This window comes from Microchirus variegatus (genome assembly GCF_963457635.1).
Source record: "Microchirus variegatus genome assembly, chromosome: 1".
In the NCBI taxonomy this organism is placed as follows: Eukaryota; Metazoa; Chordata; class Actinopteri; order Pleuronectiformes; family Soleidae; genus Microchirus; species Microchirus variegatus.
The window spans coordinates 21,353,514-21,377,368 of record NC_139802.1 but is presented as its reverse complement, the minus strand read 5'-3'; the positions used below and the strand labels follow the sequence as shown (position 1 = coordinate 21,377,368).

The 23,855-nt window shown below is 44.8% G+C and overlaps 1 protein-coding gene and 1 pseudogene across 2 annotated transcripts; both read right to left on the bottom strand.

Annotated features, from left to right (window-relative positions):
- Positions 1-6,283: 6,283 nt before the first annotated feature.
- On the bottom strand, positions 6,284-8,171 carry LOC310930473 (beta-1,3-galactosyltransferase 2-like; annotated as a pseudogene). The gene is made up of 3 exons: positions 7,917-8,171; positions 7,647-7,870; positions 6,284-6,326 (listed from the first exon to the last, which is right to left on the bottom strand). The product of its transcript is annotated as a beta-1,3-galactosyltransferase 2-like (transcript).
- Positions 8,172-9,577: 1,406 nt separating this feature from the next.
- LOC310930389 (globoside alpha-1,3-N-acetylgalactosaminyltransferase 1-like) lies at positions 9,578-13,068 on the bottom strand (the record flags this gene model as incomplete). Its single annotated transcript, XM_083893356.1, has 8 exons — positions 9,578-9,719; positions 10,020-10,239; positions 10,442-10,637; positions 10,723-10,855; positions 10,954-11,088; positions 11,167-11,199; positions 11,345-11,401; positions 12,986-13,068. 8 exons carry the CDS (start codon positions 13,066-13,068, stop codon positions 9,578-9,580), a joined length of 999 nt encoding a protein of 332 aa, XP_083749482.1.
- Between the last annotated feature and the right edge of the window lie 10,787 nt (positions 13,069-23,855).

Genomic DNA, 23,855 nt, shown 5'->3' with positions numbered 1-23,855 from the left:
ACGCTCGCACGCACGCACATGCTCGCACGCACATGCACGCACACACGCTTATTCACACACACACACACACACACACACACACACACACACGCTCGCATACGCACGCGCACACAAGTGTCCTTTACAATGTAAAGGAAGTGACTTTTACACATTTTCACTCACAATTCCAACTCATTATCAGAGTATAACTATGTACTATGAGGAAAAGTGAAGAATTAACGTGTATTTCTCACTACTTACGCATTCAGGCGATCGCTTTTTCTCGTTGGTTTATTATCGTGGCCGTGTTTCATTTCTTTTTGATTTGGTCTTTGACTTCCTCGTACGCCTCCATGAGGATTTCAGGCTCTGATGAGGAAAAGAACGCCGCAGTTGTCATGGTGAATCTGAGAATCTGCGATCGACAGCGAGGTCTATTTGAGGAAGCTGTGTACACGCACTTATCCAGGATTGGTTTCACCTGGCTTGATGAATCCGTGTCCGATCATCCTGGCTTGGTCTTTGTGTAACCAACTGACTGGCCTGGACACCCTTGTTTTGGATTTGTTGAACCAGGCTCAGTCATTCATCCTGGATATCTGAAATCCTGCTTTTGTGAAACGGGTCCCAAGTCTCTCCGTGGCCATAAATTAAACATTGAAAAAACCAAGCTGTGGGCCATAGAAAATATCACAGAGGGCCGTGATTGGCCCGCGGGACAGACTTTGGCCCTGCGATTTCTTGAATAGAGAAAAAAAAGCCAATGATTGAAAATAAAAATGAAAAAACAGATTAGGTGAAACACTGAATCGCAAATTATGATCACTACTAGAGCTGCAACTAACGATTATTTTCATTGTCGATTAATCTGTCGATTATTTTCATTGTCGATTAATCTGTCGATTATTTTCTCGATGAATCGAGTTCTTCAATGTCTTGTTTTCTCCACAAACCAAAATGAGTCAGTTTTGAATGATTTCTTTGTTATATCGACCAAAGAAATGAAGAAAATATTCACTTTTAAGAAGATAAAACAATTACAAATCTTGTTTTAATGAAAAAAAGCTTCCAAGTCGACATTTCTCGGCGAAGAAGTCACCTATATTTCAAAATGTTATTTCACATTTCTACGACATAGATGACTCAGTTTGAATAAATCGTTCCAGCGGTGAAATATTCCTTGAAGTCGTCAACATGAGTGTTAGACCAGAAACAAAACATTTTACAGTTCAAATTTATGGTATTATATTAATTTAGCTCCATTTGTAAATGAATATCTGTTCAGATATAACACAAGGTTATTTTCAATGTACAGCAGTTTTATTCATGAAGCTTTTTTACACACACAAAAAAATGCTCCACATAAGAATAAAACCCATAAAGTCAGAAACAAAACAGCATGAAATAAATTTAAAAAGGTAAAGTTATAGATTACAAAGGAGTAGAACGAGTGCAGTCTTAAATTTGTAAAATATAAATATACATTTTACGAATGTACATGGTTACAGGTTACATTATCAGACATTTATGACAGATGTTTTCATTCAAAGCAACAAGAAAATGCAGTGAGCTGTACATAACTGAAGTTCAAATCACCAACACAACAACCAACCTTTCAAAGTTATGGAAAAATAAAAAATAAAGTGCTGTTTTCTGTTAATTTAAGGGGAGGTGGGATCTTCAAAGTTCTACATTCACAAACAAACACAGTGGTGCAGGTGGAGAAGCAGAATAAAAGGAGAAGTGGCCATGGTACGCCCCCTGCTGGTTGCACTAAAACACCTCATTGTGAGGAAAAACATTCAACCTGATGAGTGTTGCGGAGATCTGATTATTTAATGAGTCGACCAAGGATGGAGTTTCCTGGAGTCAGAGATGAGTTAAGTTGAAAAAGCTTTATTGGAAGCAGCTCAGATCTGAGAACTGAGATCTGAGTTGAATGGCGAACACTAAACAAGTATGTTAACAGTCGGTCATCATCCTCTGTCAGTCTGCCTGTGAGTCCCAGAGTTAGGATATTTAAAAGTGCTTTCTCTGCTGATACATGGAGCTGACCTTGGGGAGGACTGCGCAGTAGCGTTAGTAGTATCAGTCGTCTGCCCCAGTTCAGTCAGGCTTCAGCGAGAATATGAAGAGACGAATCCTGTAGACAACAGACTGGTGCCAGTGCTACACCGAGGCTGTTGTGATTAGATAGTTGCAGCAAGCACCGTCCTGCGATGTTTAGGCTTGTGCTTAGGACTGGGAGCTGATAACTGTGTAATAGATAGTAGATAATAGATATAATAGAGAAGGCCGAATGACATGTTTTACCCTTACAATGAGAAGAAAAGTTTCATTAGAACTGAAACTGAAACACAGACGTGCTGAAAACACTAATGATTTATATACATTTTGCTGTAGATTAACGTATGCAGAATAATTTACTTAGCTAAGTCAAAGAAAGAAATCTGTAGAAAGAAAGAAAGAAAGACGCAATGACAGAAAGAATGAAGTGTGGTTAAGAATTAAATTTCATGACATTTCTAGTGCTGGGCACTAGGTTAATGCACGTTAACGCACGTTAACCATGGCTGTATTATATGAACTGGATAGAGCTCCGCCCCTTCGCTTCCGTTCATTCCTATGAAGCTGCTCACCCAGCGCATATGCCCAAAAAGTTTTTGACTTCTGCGTTTATTTCCGGGTTATGGGGCCCATAGAGCATGGGCAGTAGTGTCACTACCATAATTTCTCTCGGCTATGTGAACGAGCTGTCCGCGTTATCGACTTGCTCGGCGCGTACATGAACATCGAAAGGCATGATGGGAGTATGCTAATGACGTGTGCTAGCGGATATCATGAATACCGCCGTCACGTTAACTTCGGCTTTTAAACATGGATTTGTAAATAAATGCAAAACCAACGATATCGAAGTGAATATAGTAAGCTGAAAAGTACAATGACGGAGTTAAAGTTTAAAACGATCAATAAAAATTGTTTATTTGGGTTAAGACTGTGACTATTACTTTATGTGTGTTACAGGAATCGTGTTGTTTTTGTCTGATTTCCCTTATATAATTGTATAATTATTATTACGAACAATAACAACGTGTTAAAGTAGTTTTATAACTCCCTATTCTTTCACTCAACACGTTTATATTCAACTATAATTCGCGTGTTCATCACATTTAACAGTAACTTCCTGAACCGATAGTGACGATAAGACAAACATCCTCCCCGGGAATCAGTGGTGAAGTGACCGCAGCTCTCAGTGCATCACACGGTCACAGCTCCACAGTCCACACCATCATCAGTGTCACGATGTCCAGGACTGAACACAGTGATAAAGTGCAGCATGTCGATCTCCTCTCCTCAATGAACCCACAAAGCAGCTCATTAATACATCGATAAAACGTTTGAAAATAAATGTTAATGAGCACCGAATATAATAATATATATAATATAATAATAACTAAAACCTGCTTTGTCATAATATTTTAAAAATGTAAACGAAACCCCCTCATTGTCTTCATTTATTCACATTTCTCATGAAGTTTTCATATCGTACGGTTCACTGACAGCAGCGCCGTTCCCGAGACGCCACATGACCACGCTTGGCTGTGCTCGTACACAGCTGTGATGTCACTCTGAGAAATAAGATTTGTCTGGGCTTTTTATTGCCTTTAGGAATGTTTTTCAAACATGAAACTCCATGAACTAAAAATACATAATATAAAGATTTATAAAAGCCTGTGTCCATGTCTCGAGGTGTCCTGTGGACACTTTTACACGCGTCTCTTTTACTATTGCGGTCAATGGGAAAATTGCTTTTTGGGCTCCTTGGGATTTTTTGTTGCAGTACCAACGCCAATAGTCTCTTCCTCTCCCGTTGAATTTTGGTAATGTTACCTGGGTGTATTTAACGTTGGATTGGGTACACATTGAGCTGGTTTCCCCCCTGGTGTTCAAACTAAATGGCCCCTCACTACTTTGTTCCACACCAGGGTCGACAAAGGGTCTTGGCGGTCTTGGCGTGCTGGTGAGGATCGGGGGCCGGGTTGTATTTCTTGTCTGCTCCATATTGAAACTAGGGTTAGGGTTTTGTTCTACGCCGATGGTAGTTGGTAGGGCGGTATTGGTGGGGGTCTCCCGTTGGTATATTGTGACCGTGCTGTCAGCTGTCTTTGTCCCGTTGACGTCTCCACTTGTTCATCAGGTCTTCTTTATCTTCTTCCAATGACGAAAAGAGTCTCCATTTCTTTTTTCCATGTGGTTGATAGTCTTTCCAGGTACTCATGGCGTTTCTGATTTTATCGAGTTTTCGGTCGAGTTTGGCACTTTCGTCCCCCTGCTGTGCCCGCGGTATTGTTTTGTCTCTACTGAGTGCCTCAGTCTTATCAAAAGTTGATTTAAACTCCGTTATGAAAGCGCCTATGTCAGGTTCTGCTTGTGTAAACCACATTGTTTCTAACGTGGTGTGGTACTCTCGCATAGTGGTGTTTTTCTTTGCCAGAGTGTCACTCTGTTGCCCCTTAAACTCATCCTCATCCATTGAGTCTTCCACCTCCTCCAGTGCCGTGACATATTTAAGGCTTGTGCTAAGGAAGTTCTCATAATCAATGAACAGTTTTTCCATACTTTTTGAAGGTTCACTCCCTGGTAAACCGGTCATGGTGATAAGAAGCTGCATGTTTGTTGTAAGGATGTTTCGTGCTCTGGACCACTCCTGCTCCAGGCCTCTGGACCACTCCTGCTCCAGGCCTTCCAATTCTGGCTCGTTGCCAGCCATCTTACTTTTCTCCTGGTTCCTGATCAGTTTAACCGAAAGGATCAACGATAAACGATACTCCCGCCCTGCGACGTCGATTCTTTGATGTCGAGTGTCAGCAGCGGTGTTGAGTCTCAGCAGCGATGACGTATGTTGGCTAGTCTCCTTTCGTGGCCAATCGTTGACTCTTTAGTGGTTTGCTCAGTAACTATTGGTCTCTTTACCAGTAGTTGGCATAGCTCCACTTTACTTGCAGCTGTGGTACTTCTTCTGCCTCTTAACGGCCCCGTTAGCTCTTGTCCTCGGCTGCTCCATCGCAGTGGCCTCTTTAGCCCTCTGACGGCCCCGTTGACTCTAAGCTTTTTGCCCGTTGTGGTGGCGTTTTTGGTGGTCCCGACGCTGTTCTTCAACGACGGGCGTTCTCCGCTCGGCACCGTGTTCTTCGACAACGATCCCTACCACGGTTTACAACTGTCCAGATTTTTACCGGCTGCTTCTTACAGCTCAATAAACTACCCTCTGGAAAGGGCGAAGCAGCATGCAGCTCGGAGGTCCTTGAGTGGCTCAAGTGGGACAGCATCGGAGCCGCCTGCATTCCTGCATGTGGGGGATGTCATTGTGGAAAGTGCTCACCTGGAGGAAAGGAGATGTCCTTGGCCGATGAAAAAGAACTCGAGATTATAAGGGCGGGTTTGACCTTCAAGGAGAGTGATGCTCACAGCGACCAGTCTCACTGGGACGCTAAGTACCCCTGGAGAGAGGACCCAGCATCCCTCCCCAATAACAGGAAGGCCGTAGAAGCGACATTCTTAAGAACAGAGAAACAGCTCATGAAGGACTCCTTGTGGAAGGAAACGTACATGGTGTTACCAAACCAACTGAAGGAAGAAGACAACAAAGCCCTAGGGGTCGGCTACCTCGTGCAGGAAGATAAGCTTTTTGCAATGGCCTCCATTAACTTCTCAAAAAGAAAGAAGAAGGTGAGGACCGGCATTGACCTCACTGAGGAAGAGGTGGACACAAAAACACCAAACCCATTAACTCGCCGTGGCCTACTGAGCCAGGTCGCTGGGTTGTACGACCCCATCGGCCTAGTAACGCCCGTAAAGCAGAAAGGCGTGATCCTGGTGAGGAAAGCCTTCCAGGAAGCTGGTAAACTCACCACAGACACTTGGGATGAACCCCTCTATGAAGAGCTCCGAGCAAACGCAGTGGAACTATTCAAAGAGTACACCCGTCTGAACCGCATCAAATTCTGTAGGAGTCTCACGCCCCCCAACTGGAGGGGTAAGCCTTGGGGGATTACGTTCTCTGATGGGAGCAGTGAATCTTACGGTGCCGTGCTGTACTTTTGCTGGGAAACTTCGGATGGTATAATCACCCACCTGGTGGAATCGAAGGCCAAGTTAACCCCCCTCGACTAGAAAGGTGACGCGGTCAAAGCAGAAATTTGTGGGGCTGTCTTCGCCACACGCCTGAAAGAGTATGTGCTGAAGCATGGAAGGCTGGAGCGACCTCCCCCTTGAACGAACCGAGCCAGCCTCGCCTTTCGAGTTAACGACACTTGACCTCTTCGGCCCCTACACTATCAGAGACACTGTTAGACGGAGAACAAAGATGAAAGTGTGGGGTGTAGTGTTTAGCTGTATGGCGTCAAGGGCGATACACGCCGACATCGTAGAAGATTTGTCGACAGAAGGGTTCCTGAAGACTTACCAGCGCTTCACGGCTCTCAGAGGCCACCCGAGGAAGCTTTGGTCAGACCAAGGGACAAATTTTGTAGGTGCCAGACCAGTGCTGAAGGAACTTTATAGGTTCCTAAATACTATTGACAAGGACCAAATCCAGACAAAGGCAGCAGAACAAACCTTTAATTATGCACGTCGTATGAAACGGGAGCGGCCTGTTTATTAAAGGAAAAGAGCAGCGCTACCAGCGTAATAACCAGCGTACCTGTGTACTGCGAATGTGTGCCTCTGTTTTTAAAGTTTAGCGTTACTTTAGAGCAGGGGTCACCAACGTGGTGCCCGCGGGCACCTGGTAGCCCGCAGGCAGCCAATACGGTGCCCGCGGGCTCACTTCACTTCACCTCACTTGCATGTATCCGTATGATCGATCAGTAAAATATCTTTGATATTGTTTATAAAAACTGGTAATCGTTAGGAGTAAGCACTGGAATGAATGTGTATGCAGTTGAAGGCATAATATTAATCATTTAAATGGTAAACAAACAAAAAAATGTTAACGTGGTAGCCCTCCATATTATTTTTTACCCTTAAGGTAGCTCTCATCTCAAAAAGGTTGGTGACCCCTGCTTTAGAGACTCATTTTAACAATCGGGAGTCACATAAACATGACGCCACATGCGTCTTTTTCCTGTCAGTCATCGTGGAAACGCGCCATGCGCTAACGTGCGTTTACGTTGACGCCGTCAACCGCCGATATCGCGTTAACGCGCCCGGCACTCGAAATTTTGCACATAAAAACATAGCTACTTGATGATTGCTGCGTCTTGACCTGAGGGTGGTGTTTGTGTGTATACAGCAGCAGAGCAGGGGTGGGCAGAGACAAAAAGCACCTGAACAACATTAAATTTGATTTCTGGAATTTTTCATGGATTCAGTCAAACACCAACCTGTTGGCAGTCGTGCCACTTTACTAGCTCGCTGCCTCTGTCTGTCTGAACACAAGTCACTTCCTGTGTGCAGCGAGGGAATGTCACCGAGCAAAACACGATCTAAAAAAAACATTTGTTTATATTTAAAAGTTACATACTAATGTTTTAAGTAAACAGAGGGGAGAAGGCCTTTGTTGTTCAGGTTCCTGAGCTGTGGAACTTTGAGCCAGTGTCTTCACTGTTGTGTGTTCAGTTCGTACATGTCAGCAGTGCGGGCCTGTTTTTGTAAAGTCGACCCACATTGCCGTACGATCAGCTACAGTAAAACTTGTGACTATTAATTTGGAGAAAGTGCATCGATTGTACGGCACAGGAGTGTAGTGAAAATAGTTCCAGTCTGGTGGGTCAGTGATGTCGATGCCCATGCACAAGCCCAAATGCACATCTTCAATGTACACAGCTTTGACGTGTTTGGCTGCCTCCAGCATTTTCAGGAGGTCCAAAGTGAGGATGTGGCCAAAACTCTGAGTATAAGGTGGGAAATATGAACCTTGTGAAAATCTCGTGGGGAAGGAACCATTTTGAATTTGGATTTCTAAGAACTTAGAACTTAGCTCTCTCTACATATCCGGTCATGTAGTTTGATTTTGGAGCGTTTGACAACATTGTGATGAGTCTGGGAACATTCAGGAACGCGTCTGTATTGATCTTCATGGCGTACGAGGCGTCAGAGCAGTAGGCGTCCAGCCACTCCAGCATCACCATGGTCTTGATGGTCAGGTTCTTGTAGCAGTCCACAAAGTCGCTCTGGATCCAGTAACTCATAGTAACACAAGTTTTATCTCTATTATCACCTCCACAGTCATGACTAAGGTAGAGGCTTTAAACAACAGTGATGACACCATCAGCAGCAGGAGTGAGTCACAGAACTTGACAGAATTAGCTGGAGCTCAGTTTAGTTTTCTTGTTTTTTCTAAATCACCTTTGTGTTCCTGAAACACGTCAAATCATTGGTTCTTGATAGTGTGTAGAATAACACGTCCCTCCTCCTTTAACGATGAAATAAGACTAGAATATTTCAACACTGTACTTAAAAAGTAAATTAACCACCCAAGACAGGTGTAAAACTATTTACACACTCACATTATGGGGACTTGTCTTCCTTGTGGGGACAAATAGTCTACAAAAGACAGAAAGATGTATTGTTAAATGTTTATTTATTATTATCACATTTCTGAAAATGTCATCGACAAGCAGCTCTATTTACAATTAGATTAAGTCTAAATGTAAATAGAGCTGTGGTCTGCTGCATTGTTGGCGATAAAGGAACGGGGGGGGGGGGGGGCAACTATCGTCACAACTGTGACCACTTGACCACACCCCTGCCCAGATGAATGAATGAATCCTGAGGATGAACAGAGCAGAGAGAAGGACACACGGACGACAGACGACACATCAGATACAGGTAATACTCACTCACTCGCCATCTATCTATCTTGCGTTAGCTAGCTATCTTGCTTTGGGGGTCGTACCTATGTTCCCCGGGTCCTATGTTCCCCGTTTTTCCCAAAAAAGGTCCACTTTGTATGTGACAGGGGAACATAGGACCCTTTTTTTGAAAAAGGGTAGGGTTAGGATTAGGGTTAGAGAAAGGGTCCTATGTTCCCCGGTCACATACAAAGCGGGGGACATTGGACCCGGGGAACATAGGTACGGTCCCCTAACGTGGTATGGCATGCAGTTGATTTTAATATCCAGCTTTTTGAGAAATACATCTGAATGTGTTTGTATAATTATACAAAACAAAAACGGTGCAATGTTGATCTATCTATAAATGTCTCTCAACACCTCTTAACCACTAAACTGAGGATTCAGGTAAGCTGCTCACCAGGAATGGCGGCCTGATTTTTATTGTCATTGAAAGTGAAAATTGGCCTTTGGCTTCACTCAGCGTTTAAAGAGACATACATTCTAAAGCTATTACACAAACTATTAAAATAACTAATTAAAGATAAACAGTCACTGATTTATTCTATCGTTTAATTAAAAATGAGTCGAGAAGAACCAAACCTTTCTGTAATAAAAAAAAAAAACACAGTTCTCCACATATGATCTCTGACACCCAAATGTTTTTGTCCCACCTTTAAAGATAAGTAAATCATATCTTATCTTTTGGATCTGGCTTAATAATATGAAACAAACAGAGTTGCATTTCTATGCTGTCAACACTCTCAAGCGTTGGGTCGAATCGCAGCGTAGTTCTTTATGATTCCAGAGAACCTGATGGTGTGAATTTCAGGCTTCTTGTCTTGGGTGTCCTGCCACAGGTACTCAGGTGACAGAAGCTTAGTGGGCTTGTTGATCCACATGTACCTTAAATTGCAGAGGAAATTAAATGTTTCACTAACTTGCGTCGGCCATGGAAATAATATATTTAAAGCATTGTCAAGTAAAAGATGGATGTATCAGTGTCTGTAGAGAAAATGTGGTGAGACAGTGAAAAGGGGATGTTAAAAAAAGGGTTTGCAGTATCACTCTTGCAGCCTTCTATTAGAAATAAGTCACTTTCAATGAAGTTGAAGAGAAGAGATGAGGTAGAGATTTGGGCATTGTGGATTAGCCAGCGAGCTGAAAATTATAGGAAAACATCCAGATGGCTTTTGCTCTGCTTACCTGTTTAGGTGACTCTCCTCCTGCCAGGCTGCCTCAATGCCTCTTTTAGCATCATCCCTGAAGTTTTCGCTGCAGGTTTTGGTGAGCTGCTGTACTTCCTTCACTTGGCCTCCAAAGGCCCCTCCACAGTAGTAGAAGTCACCCTCCCCAGGACCGATGAAGGCGTTGGAGGACGGCCGCCGCTCATAGGGTAACACATCACGATCGGTTTTGTAGTATCCTACAGACTCGAGAGGGGAGCATTCTTAAAACCAGAAACATCAAGAAAAAGAAGCACCAGAGTGTGCTGCAACTGTGTTACAGGTTTAGTGGCTGTGACCAAGGCAACAACCCAGTGGGCAGCACCATCAAGTCTGTTGGTGCAGTCCACTGGGTTGTAGCCTTAGCTCTGTCACAAAGAGTCGGAAGAATTCTCTTTTGACCTGGATGAATCACAGCAATTAGTCTGCCCAACGACTCTGTCCCCCAGTGGTCACGGAATTTGGAGTCCACATCCAGACAGAAGATGTAGTCTGTGTTATCTTGAAGCTCCTCCTCTATCAATTTCTGGATGATCTCCATCCTGCGAGCAGAGATCTCCTGCCAACGGTCGGAACTAGGTACTGTATGCACTGTCAACTGGAGGCAGAGAAGGTGACATTCTTAAAAATTAAATGTCAGGAGTCAAACTGGATTCAGTCTGTTGAAAGCTAAAGTCCTTTACCTTTCTGCCGGCAGCCATTTTGACTTGGGGCACATCCTTTGGCTGGTCGGTAAAGACGTGCATGTGGACATTGAAACCTACAAAAAGGTGCTGTTCTGCTGTTTCCAGGAAATCTTTCAGGAACATGGTGTACCTTTGGAGAAGATGAGAGGGATCACTTCCAGGTTAAAGTTCATAACAGAAACCCTGCATTCATGGTCACATGCAGAGCAGTGCATTGTGACATCATACTTTCCCACAGCAAACACAGTAGTTGCGATGCTGATGTTCTTTGGTTTGTAGATTGCATCCAAGAGATCCAGGTTGAAAGATCCTTCCCAGACCACAGGAGCCAACCAGGGAGTCACCGTCACTACATCGGTACGACTATGATGAAAGACATACAGTAAACTGATGTCATCAATAAGCAAACAGCCAATCAGGATGACAGTGAGTGATACTCACCCATGGATGATGCTGGGCTGTTTGTACTTTAAACTGAAACACAAACATTAAGGTTTACTGATGAGCAAAACACAGAAATCTAAATTAGCCATTCCAGAACGTGGTTTCCCTCAGTTTTGCAAACACATCCCTGCTCTACAGAAGATGACAAGGATGAAGATGAGCATACTACACTTACTGGTCAGGGGATTCCAGATGGCCTTCGTGGGTGAAATTGATGGTTTCAGCCGTAGATCTACAGATCACACACAACAGCATCAACCAGAGAAGATGATCTTTCTGCTCTCTGATTTACTGAAGCCTTCCTAAGGTCTCACCTGTACCAAGCTAACAGATACTTTTCAAATTGTGATTTGGAATTGTTGACTGATTGTGGCATCTCATCTCATCTCAACACTGAAGAGACAGGCAGTGTATGAATTCTGTATCATCACTTCTTGAATGCGAACAGTGTGACATGTGGTTGTTGGACCAGAGCAAAAATTGTCATGACTCCCAGCCACAGTCCCTTTTACGCCTTTGACCCGGAGTCAGAAGACACTATCACAAGTGAAACACCTCCACAACGGACCTTCTCCTTCTTCTGCGGTTCAATGTACGCAACTAGACGTGCCTGGACTAGTGCCCGGAGCATGAGGATCTGCTGTTCAGGAGACGGGATCCTTACGTCACGATACCAGGCTTTTTCAGACCACTTGCAGAGCCCAAGGACACAATAAAACCCAGCATTTTCAGCAGTGGCTGAACTGTTTAGGGCTTCATAAACGAGCGAATGGCAAAGATACACACCAAAAACAGCGTTAATTGGAACTTCCGGACTATGGGAGCTTTGATTGTGTGTAACAACATAGGAACAGGTGACACTTTTAATGGTGAACTCTCTGATCACCTGACCACAGTTATATATAATCGAGGAAAAAAAGGATGAATTTATCCTTTGAATTAATTTTCCACGTCTGTTTTAATTTTTTCCATGGACTTTGAGCTTGGTTTACGACTTTAATCGAATCTGGTTTTACAGAGACAATAACCTGTGCATGTGGTTTCCTCCCCTCTGTGGTCAGTGTCATGAACAACATTATATTAATGTAATGCTAATGTTATGCATCATATTAATCAAATCATCATAGAAATCAATAATAATTCCTTTTAACCCACTGCTCCTTGTGTACATATATTGTGTTTGTGTTGCTGTTGCTGTCCATTTTTAAAACTCATCTTAAAACACATTTTTATTCTTCTGCGTTCAACTCAGCATGAGACGCTGCTCTTGTTTTAGTGTTTTATTGTTTAAACATTTTTATTGTTTTATAGTTTTATTGTTTTTTATTATTTAAACATTGTTACTGTTTTATAGTTTTATTGTTTTTATTTCGTCTCCTGTTTTATGTGCCATGTTTTATTTATTGTACTGTTAAGCACTTTGTACCAGCTATAGCTGCCTAAAGCGCTCTATAAATAAAGTTGAGTTGAGTTGAGTTGAGCTGTATACATTTTTATTTTTTTTATTTTTTTATATTTTAGGTTTTCTAATTTTATTCAATTTAAATGCACCAAAATACTAAGTCAAATTCCTCGTAGGTGTATGTAAGAAGTATTCGTACTGTATTAGTATTTGGCAATGGTCGTAATGGTAATAATGACAGTATTAACCAGTGTTGGTATCATCTGTGGGGTTTTTCTAATATCGGTGCACAATTGATAACTTTAAAAACTATGCTGGTGTTTGAAAGGTTAAACTACATCGTTGTTCACTCTCAGTTGGTAAACGTCATGCAGTTCTTCTGTCACTTTACTTACCTTCTGTTTGGATACTCACTCGTCTCTCCTCGCTCCAGGTTGCCACGTCTCCTGCACCTCCGAGAATCTGGCCAAACATGGACCCGGCGGACGTAGACGCATTTAGACAAGCACTCGCTGCTCAGGGCACGATGATTGGTCGCCACAGCCAACTACTCACTGAGATAACCAACTCCCTTTGGGAGCTAACCGCTAACACCGCTAGGCCTTCTAGTCAACCTGCAGCCACAGCTACTTCCTCTTCCGCTAACTCGGGGAGGAACGCTGTTCCGGGTAGCATCGGGTTAGCCGCTTCTTCAACTAATCCACGAGAACCGTACGTTCCTATTCCCGAACGTTTCTCCAGTGAGATAGGTAAATGCTCCAGTTTTTTAGTTCTGTGTTCTTTGTTGTTCAACCTTCAACCCCTCACTTACCCAAATGATAACGCTAAAATCGCCTTTGTGGTCAATTTACTGTCGGGACGAGCGGCTCAATGGGCAACAGGCACGCTGTGTATCGCTGCTCCGTTCTCCGTCAGCTATTGCTCTTTTTCTGCCGATCTCCGTAAAGAATTTGATCATTCACTCCAGGATTCTGACATCGCCACACGGTTAATTAATACAACCCAGGGTAACTCTTCCGTTGCTGATTTCTCTGTCCAGTTCCGTATTCATGCCGCGGAAAGCGGTTGGAACGATTCAGCGCTTAGATCGATGTTTATTAGAAACCTTAACGGGGAGATTCGGGACGAACTAGCTACTCGTAACGATTCTTTTGACCTCGACTCTCTCATTTCTCTATCTATACAACTTGATAATCGCATCCGTGAGAGACGCCACGAAAGAGCCGTTAATTCACGCCGAGCAGCTAGCACGTCACCGCTAACGATTACCCCATCACCAACTTCTCCACACGCGTCTCCGTCTCTCTCTCTACCTCTCTCTGTTCCCCCCGAACCCATGCAGCTGGGTCAGACTCGGCTCACTTCCTAGGAGAGGACGATAAGGCTCAAGAGCGGAGCTTGCCTTTACTGTGGGGGCATGGATCATCGGCGAAGCTCCTCAACACACGCAGGAGTGTTGGTGGGCTGAGCTGTTTCCTGCCCAACGCACAAACGAGTCTCTCTTCCTGGCAAGATTCGGTGGTCTCAGAAGGCTATATCCCTATCCTGTTTGGTCGATTCCGGGGCCGACGACTGTTTAATCGACCTAGAAATCGCTAATCAGGCTGGGATTCCCACAGTACCACTCCAGGAGCCGAGGAGGATCCTCGACCTGAACGGCAGAGTCTTGGCTATGGTGACTCACCGAACGCAACCCATCACCCTCATCCTTTCCGGTAACATCACAAACTCCTGCAACTGTTCCTGATTCCCTCCTCGTCTGCACCTGTCGTTTTGAGTCTTCCTTGGTTGGCTCTCCACAACCCCCGTTTCAACTGGACAATGGGACAACTCTCCGGCTGGAGCATCGCCTGCCACTCCCGCTGTCTCCACTCCGCCATGCCGTCTTCCGCTATGGTTCCCGCCGCTACACCAAGACCTCCGGACCTGTCCACGATCCCCAGGGCGTACCACGACCTCGGTGAGGTTTTTTCAAAAGAACTGGCTCTTTCTCTCCCTCCTCACCGCCCGTACGACTGCGGGATCGATCTCCTTCCTGGTGCTACGCTACCTTCCAGTCGGATGTACAACCTGTCCCAGACCGAACGCAGTAGCATGGAGGACTATATCAACCAGTCGTTGGCGGCTGGACTCATACGTCCTTCTTCTTCCCCAGTCGGTGCAGGGTTTTTCCACAGTGATTCCTGGGGTTCGCCAACTTCTACCGGTGTTTCATCAGGAATTACAGCAAGGTGGCTGAACCTCTTACCCGACTGACCTCTTCTCAACAAACTTTCTTTTGGTCCAATGAGGCTGAGACTGCCTTCACCCAACTCAAGGAGCTGTTCACCACCGCTCCCATCCTCTCCCACCCTGATCCCTCCCGCCAGTTTATCGTGGAGGTGGACGCTTCTGACACTGGGGTTGGGGCAGTTCTTTCTCAACGCACTGCGTCGGACCAGAAACTACACCCCACAGCTGCTGGCAGTGGTCATGGCGTTGCAAGAGTGGAGACACTGGTTGGAGGGGGCGTCTCAACCGTTAATTGTTTGGACTGATCATAAAAACCTGTCATACTTACGAAACGCTAAAAGACTGAACTCAAGACAGGCACGCTGGGCTCTCTTCCTGGGCCGTTTCTCGTTCACCCTTACCTTCCGACCAGGCTCTCGCAATGTGAAACCGGATGCACTTTCAAGACAGTTCTCACCTGATCCACCTTCCTCATCCTCCGACCCGATTGTGTCTCCGTCCTGCATCGTTGGGGCTGTGTCTTGGCCTGTGGAGGAGGTGGTGCGACGGGCCCAGCAGGAGGAACCTGACCCAGGGAACGGTCCGCCCAACCGGCTCTTCATTCCCAACTCGGCGCGATCTGAGGTTCTACAGTGGGCTCATGGGTCGAAACTCACCTGCCATCCAGGAAATGCTCGTACCCTCCGTTTCCTGCGACAACGCTTCTGGTGGCCTTCCATGGTACAAGACACGTCCACCATCATCCTCGCCTGTCCCACCTGCGCCCGGGGGAAGACTTCTAATCGTCCTCCGGCTGGCCTCCTGAATCCACTCTCCATCCCTCGTCGTCCTTGGTCCCACATCGCTGTAGATTTCGTCACTGGTCTCCCTCCGTCCCGTCTCAACACTACGGTCCTTACGGTAGTAGATCGGTTCTCTAAAGCAGTGCATTACCTCCCGCTACCCAAGCTGCCCACCGCTACTGAGACTGGAGATCTACTGGTCGACCACGTGTTCCGCCTCCATGGATTCCCAATAGACATTGTTTCAGATCGAGGTCCCCAGTTCACTTCACAAGTCTGGAAGGCGTTCTGCTCCGCTCTGGGCGCATCTGTCAGCCTCTCATCCGGTTACCACCCACAATCTAACGGCCAGACAGAACGGGCGAACCAGAGCATGGAGAGTGCTCTGCGTTGTGTGGCAGCCCGACATCCAGCTTCCTGGAGCTCCATGCTCTCCTGGGTCGAATACGCCCACAACTCCCTCATCTCCACTTCTACTGGGATCTCTCCCTTCATGGCCTCCCTCGGATACCAACCCCTTCTCTTCGAGTTCCAGGAGGAGGAGATCGCAGTTCCTTCCTTCCAGGCCAACCTTCGCCGTTACCACGTCGTCTGGAGACAGGTACGAGCATCCCTGGAACGATCTTCCCTGCAGACCCAGAAGCAAGTGAACCGCCATCGTGTCCCGGCTCCAGACTACCAACCCGGCCAGAAGGTCTGGCTCTCCTCCAAGGACCTGCCCCTCCAGGTCGAATCCAGGAAGTTGGCTCCTCGGTTTATCAGTCCTTTCACCATTGACAAGAGAGTCAACCAGTCCTCGGTTCGACTCAAGCTGCCCAGGTGGAGAAACACAGTTATCAGAGTTGGCAACTTAGCGACATTGTCACAAAATCTGGCATCTTTCCTCCCCCTCCTAGTGACTTTTTCTGCCAAAATCAACTAGCGACAGATCTAGGGGATGATGTAGAGATTGGGGCATTGTGGATTGGCCAGCAAGCTGAAAATTATAGGAAAGCACCCATATGGCCTGTGCTCTGCTTACCCGTTTAGGTGACTCTCCCCCTGCCAGGCTGCCTCAATGCCTCTTTTAGCATCATCCCTGACGTTTTCGCTGCAGGTTTTGGTGAGCTGCTGTACTTCCTTCACTTGGCCCCCAAAGGCCCCTCCACAGTAGTAGAAGTCACCCTCCCCAAGACCGATGTAGGCTTTGGAGGACGGCCGCCACTCATAGGGTAACATCACGATTGGTTTTGTAGTATCCTGCAGACACGAGACAAGTAAGTAGTTTATAGTGCCATCTAGAGGAGAAGCTGAAATTTACAACAAAGAACTGCTCCTCTGCTCACCCCCTCCCTTCCCTGAGCGCTACGGTATCCTCAGCCGGTCAAATGTCGTCCTCGTCGTCTTTCTCCGTGTCAGCAGATGAGGTTGGTGAGGCGAGGGAGAGGGCGAGCTACCGCGGCCGTAGCAGACGAAGTGGAGAGAGTGGAGGGCGGGAAGTACAAGTTACAAGTAAAGCGACAATTGATTTGTTCTCTCGCGTTTGTCTATACAGGCTCCTGTAGAAACATGACATCGTGGCAATGCAATAACTTTTTGAAACACTACGAAAATGAAACAAAGAATATTATACAGCGACTAGACAATGCAGGAGCACATAATATGTATACAAAAGTGGATTTTGGGTCATATAAACCCATAAATACTACACAGTGTCCCTTTAAAACCAGGAAGATCAAGAAAAAGAAGCACCAGAGTGGGAAGCACCATCAAGTCTGTTGGTGAAGTCCACTGGGTTGTAGCCTTGGCTCTGTCACAAAGAGTCGGAAGAATTCTCTTTTGACCTGGATGAATCACAGCAACTAGTCTGCCCAACGACTCTGTCCCCCAGTGGTCACGGAATTTGGAGTCCACATCCAGACAGAAGATGTAGTCTGTGTTATCTTGAAGCTCCTCCTCTATCAATTTCTGGATGATCTCCATCCTGCGAGCAGAGATCTCCTGCCAACGGTCGGAACTAGGTACTGTATGCACCGTCAACTGGAGGCAGAGAAGGTGACATTCTTAAAAACCAAATGTCAGGAGTCAAACAGGATTCAGTCTGTTGGAAGCTAAAGTCCTTTACCTTTCTGCCGGCAGCCATTTCAACTTGGGGCACGTCCTTTGGTTGGTCGGTAAAACGTGCATGTGGACATTGAAACCTACAAAAAAGTGCTGTTCTGCTGTTTCTAGGAAATCTTTCAAGAAGATGGTGTACCTGTGGAGAAGATGAGAGGGATCACTTCCAGGTTAAAGTTCATAACAGAAACCCTGCATTCATGGTCACATGCAGAGCAGTGCATTGTGATCATACTCGTCACGTTTCTCTTAAGGAGAAACGATTGAGTGTGAATTGGACCCGGAAATGCAGACAACGACCACGGAGTGTAAAACTTAAACAGTATTTATTTACAAAAGTAAATAGGAAGTGAACGTGCCAACAATCAGTGAGTGAGGGTAAAATTTTACTGAAGTACAAGTAAAAGTGCAACAGATGTCTACTTAAGTAAAAGTACTGAAGTACTTGTATTTAAAAGTACAAGAGTACATTTTCTAAATATTGCATTACTACTACCACAGTGCTTACATTTACATATAGAAATGTGACGTCCTACATGGAGTGATGATTAGGATTATGATGTTAATACCTTGAAAAATGTAAAAGAAATTGAAAATAAAATTAAGTCATTTTCATCTTTTTACCATGTTGCTTTATTTAACATTTCTCACAAATGCTGAAATGTCTGTGGCTCTAGTTGTTAAAGGAACTTGCCAGTACCCTTTTAACAGGTCCAGTTTTGTAATGTATGCAGCTGATCCAATGTTATCCACACAATCTTCCATGCGAGGCAATGGAAACGAGTCAGGTACTGTAACTGCATTTAAGGTGCATTATATGTAATAAATCTAAAGCAACTGGCCATAAAATCCTCCTAATATGTCACAGAGGACCATGAATATGTCAAAACGATGTTGTGACGACCCAGGTTAGGACACAAGTGCGGAGATTCAAGGTTCAGGCAGGTACAAAAAACGTTTATTCGGTCCAAGGTCAAAAACACGGGAGATCAGTCCAACCAGGCAGAGGTATCAGAATCACTAGGCAAAAGACAAGGTCGGACAAAACAGGCAGGCAATGGTTGAAACACGGGAGCACAAAACTATGACAAGGATCGTGGGATAATCGCTGGACCGCGAGACAAGGCCACAAACGAACTGGCAACAAAACAAGACACAGAGGGGGTTTTTGAGCAGGGCTGATTAAGAGATAAGTACATGCAGGTGCGCAGGAACAATCAGGAAGCAGGTGGACACAGACGAGAAGGGGGCAGGAACCTGGAGACAGGGGTGAGTGATCACAAAATAAAACAGGAAGACAAGACATGAAACATGGAGGAGAAAACAAAACCATAATCAAAACATGACAGACAAACCAAACCATGACAGAATAATGTTCTCTTTTGGTGAGTTCATACTGAACGTCACCAACAAAAATAGTACAACAAAAATATTTGCATTAAAAAAAATATTTTTCGCACCGCAAAGTTTGTTTATGTTTTGAAATTATGTTTTGGCATGACGCGCCATCTACCGCTGTCTACCAATCATAGCAGTCAGTAGAGTCTCAGCGGTTGAACAGCCATGGGTTGCCAGTTACGTAGCTACAATTGAAATGAAACGAAAGGAAACCTAAAAGACCTCGGTATGAATGTCAGAAACGCCAAGATAAAGTTTGCGGCAAAGCAAGGGTCTATATAGGACATGCTTTTGAACGGTGGAGAGAGTTTTTCAAAACGGATGTGGAATGGGCTCTCCTCCTAGACAAGTCAGTTCAGCTTGGCTAATTACGTTAGCATCATAGCTCGTATGGAGGACCATACCTGACATATCAATAAATAAATAAATAAATACAGGAATAAATAAATGCATAAATAAATAAATAAATACACAAATAAATGCATACATAAACAAATAAATACAGGAATAAATACATAAATGCACCAATAAATGCATAAATAAATACACAAATAAATGCATACATAAATAAATACACAAATAAATAAATAAATACATAAATAAATATAGAAATGCATAAATAAATAAATAAATGCTTTATATTTATTTCTACATTTCTGTTTACCTACATTTATTTATTTATTTCTGTTCACCTACATTTATTTATTTCTACATTTCTGTGTCCATATGTTAATGAGGTAGGAGGTCCTAACCTCAGTCAGACAGCATGATTGGTCAAATCGGAGAGCCAGACAAAACCAAACGATTCCCATCCCGAGTCGTGCTACCTGTAACGTTGCAAATAAGCTCCAGTTAGTGCAATGGCCTCGACCGGGAGGTTCAGCTTTTTTAAATAAAAGCAGCTATGATACACAGTAGGGATGGGGCTTGCAGACATTTTTAGAGTCGATTGTCTTGGTCCACTGGTCGTTACAAACCAGCCTTTGAGCACCACAGACAGCGGCCAACGCTCCATAGTTACCTTACCGACCCGCCCTCACCTGTTCCATTCACAAAAACGGGCCGTGACTCGTCCTCTGCAATGCGCGCACCATCATGTGAGAGCGCAGGGAGCCTGGACAGCAGGATTGATAGGAAAAACAGTGCCTACATCTATGTCATGCTCCAAAACATTCGTACGAGATGGGACATCGTTAAATAGGGTAGGATATGACTTAAATTGACCAAGCACATCTCTACGCTGTTGGTCAGCGAGGTAGGACAGTTGTGAAACCAGACTTGCTAGAAACTCTGAGTTAGATAACCTACCTCTCTGCTGACCATCAGAGGGCACCCTCAACCCATCATCCAGTTCTGGTTTCACACAGACCAAGGAAGTAGACATACTAGTACCAGCAGCCACTGGAATTCTCTCCTGCTTATCCTGGATAACGGCAGCCTCTCTGGAATGATAAGGTTTTATCAAGTTAATGTGACACAAACGTTTCTTTCGTCTATGCTCAGGTGTCAAAATAACATAATTGATGTCCAATACTTTACTTTCTACCGTATAAGGGCTAGCGAAGCGAGCATTGAGCGCTGATCCAGGCATCGGGAGCAACAGTAAAACCTTGTCCAGGCAAGAATTAGCGTTCGACTGCTCTCTTGTAGTATCCGCCGTTTCATACTTTCTTGTGAGGAGGAAAGGACTTCAGTCGCCAGCAAAGTCCCTTGCTGCAATCTCTTATGGCACTTTGATACAAAATCAGACAGGGGAGTTTGGGAAAATTAGGAGTTTATAAACTGTTCTTTCAGCACCTTTAATGGACCACGCATAGCATGACCTAACACAAGTTCAGCAGGACTGAACCCTAGAGACTCTTGCTTTGCATCACAAATTGCAAAAAGTACAAAAGGTACCCCCTCATCCCAAGCCTTTCCTGTGTCATAGCAATATGTTCGCAACATAGTTTTGAGGGTCTGATGCCACCGTCCAAGCGCACCTTCACTCTCTCGATGGTACGCACTAGACACCGTATGAAAGATCCCAATCGACTGCAATGTCTGCTTGAAAGTGTTGGACAGGAAATTAGTTCGTTGGTCTGTTTGTACGGTCTTAGGTAAACCAAAAGTGGTGAAAAATTTGGTCAAAGCTTTAACCACAGCTTGTGCTGTGATTTTACGCAGGGGAATCGCCTCAGGGAAAAGAGTAGAAATGCACATTATTGTCAGTAGGAACTGATTACCTGATTTAGTTTTGGGCAGGGGTCCTACACAGTCAACAATAACATGCTCAAAAGGTTCTGCGGCTGTAGTGGAGCTTTGGGCACCATTTGGTTTGGCTTACCTACAATTTGGCAAGTACAGTCCTGCAAAAGTGCGCAACATCAGCTTTCACCCCTGGCCAAAAGAAATTTCTCAGGATGTGGTTATATGTTTTCAAAACCCCCGAATGACCAGCCCACACATGTTCATGAACAAGCTCCATTATACGTTTACAACACGTACAAGGCATAACAATTTGATGAACTGTATCCCATGCTTCACCTACTGGGGGGTCCCACTTCCGCATAAGTACACCACTGTCAAGATAGAAATTCTGTTTATCAGAGCACTTATTAGCACCTTCCCCAGTAGACACCAAATACTTTACCAAGGTTGGATCAACTTGTTGTGCTTGAATGAGAGCTTCACAAGTGAGTGGCAGTGACATCATGGGAGTGGGTTCTGGCATGGCCTCAGGCGCCTTCAAAGGGCCTTTTACCACGTCAACCCTAGGGGGAAACACATCCTGAGAAAAAACAGAAGGAAACAGGGACTCGGACAGAACATCCTGACTGTCTGCTTTGCTTATGGGCCTGCGCACGAGTCAAAACACACAACGTGAAAATGCTTGGATGAGTCTGAGCCAAAACATCTGGCTTTGGCTCAGAAAATGGCAAGTGAACAACTTTCGGAACAGGATAAACCTGACCTCCGGCTATGTCGTTTCCCATGATGAGGTCAATACCCCTAATAGGAAAACGTTCTCGAACCGCAATGGGGAAAATGCCAGATTTTAATTTTGACTTTACGGACACGATGGAGAGGTGCAGGCAAACAACCCATTTCAATACCTCGCAATACAGCACTTGTTTTACAGGCTGACCTAGCATTGAAGGGAAGCACAGAAGAAAGAATCAGCGACTGTGAGCAGGCGGTGTCCCGCAGCACTGTCAGTGGCCGCTGATCCTCTGCCGTACCAGTGAGAGACACCAACGCTTGAAAAACAAATGGTTTAAAACATTTCTCAGGTTCTACAGTGCTTGTGGTCTCACCGCCAGACGACGCAGTCTTAATCAACCCCACCCCCTTTGGTTGTTTTTGGGACCCTGCTTGCTGTTTACGTTTTAGGGACATGCAGTTAGCTACAATATGACCGGGTTTATTGCAAAAAACAAAGTTTCTCTTGGTCACTACCTACTGGAAATGGACCACCAGGGGGAGCTCTTTCAATACCTGGCTTCCGAAGGAGATCGGGGGATGCTCGTTTAGCAAACAGGGTTTTGTGGGTGAGCTCAAACTCATCAGCTAAGGAAGGAGCCTCATGCAAAGTCTTGGTTTTCTGCTCATTCTGATACACTACAATACGCTCAGGCAATCAGTTTTTAAATTCCTCAAGCAAAAGTAGTTCCCGCAATGAAGCTCGATCCTCTGCCTTACATGCTACACACCACCTGTCAAACAAAACGCACTTTTCCCTCGCAAAGTCTGTATAAGTTTGTCTAAACCCTCTTCGAAGCCCACGGAAACACTGTCTATAAGCTTCAGGCACAAGTTCATAGATACGCAGGATGGCATTTTTGACGATATCGTAATTAAGGCTGTCCTCTACTGAAAGGGAAGAGCAAGCCTCCTGAGCTTTACCTGAAAGTTTACATTGCAGCAGTATTGCCCATACATCCTTTGGCCAATGTAAAGCACCTGTAATACGCACAAAAGCACTAAAATAGGACTCGACTTCCGATTCTCTAAACAGGGGTACATCTGGTCCTACCTGTAACTCCAATTGACGCAGTTTAATTGCAGTATCAGCCTCTAAGTTTTTTAATTCAATTTCTTTTTTAAACTGACGCTCAAACTCCCGCTCCTCCTTCTCCATCTGGAGACGAGCCAAACGTAGCTTTAACTGGGCAACTAGACGAGAACTGGGATTTGACTCAATGGAAAATGGCTCAAACTGTGGCAGTGTGACGGGTTTTATCTCTGCTCTCCCCTGTTTAACAGGTGTACCACTAACTTGTCAATGCAGAATGCCCCCCTTTTAACTTCCTAGCCCAACCTCTGAACAACTTCCACCATGCCTACCTAAATAAAATCTACTCCTCTCTATCTTCTGGAGCGTGCCGGGCTCAAGGCAACTTTAAAGGTGGCCTTAAAAACCTTTAAGACATCAGTGGCTGAATACTAAATCCAGCCCTGAACGCCTACCCCCAACAGAGCACAAGTCTCCACCCAGGATTACTCTGAAAAAAAAAATATATAGCTATCTGAGGAAGCTATTCAATCACATTGAAGTGGGACAGCCAGAAGGAGACACCCTAACATTAACACTACCAACAACAAGAGAGGGAGAAGAATAAATCTCGGGATATTTTAAAAGGAGACAAGCTGAGACAAATGAAAACCCAATCGCATATAAATAATTTATTTACAATATAAATAAAATTTAGATCGAGCTGCTCCAAAAGTAGCTGTTGGGCCTACAAGACATAGAAAAATGCTGATAACTTAAAGAGCTAGAACATCCAGACATA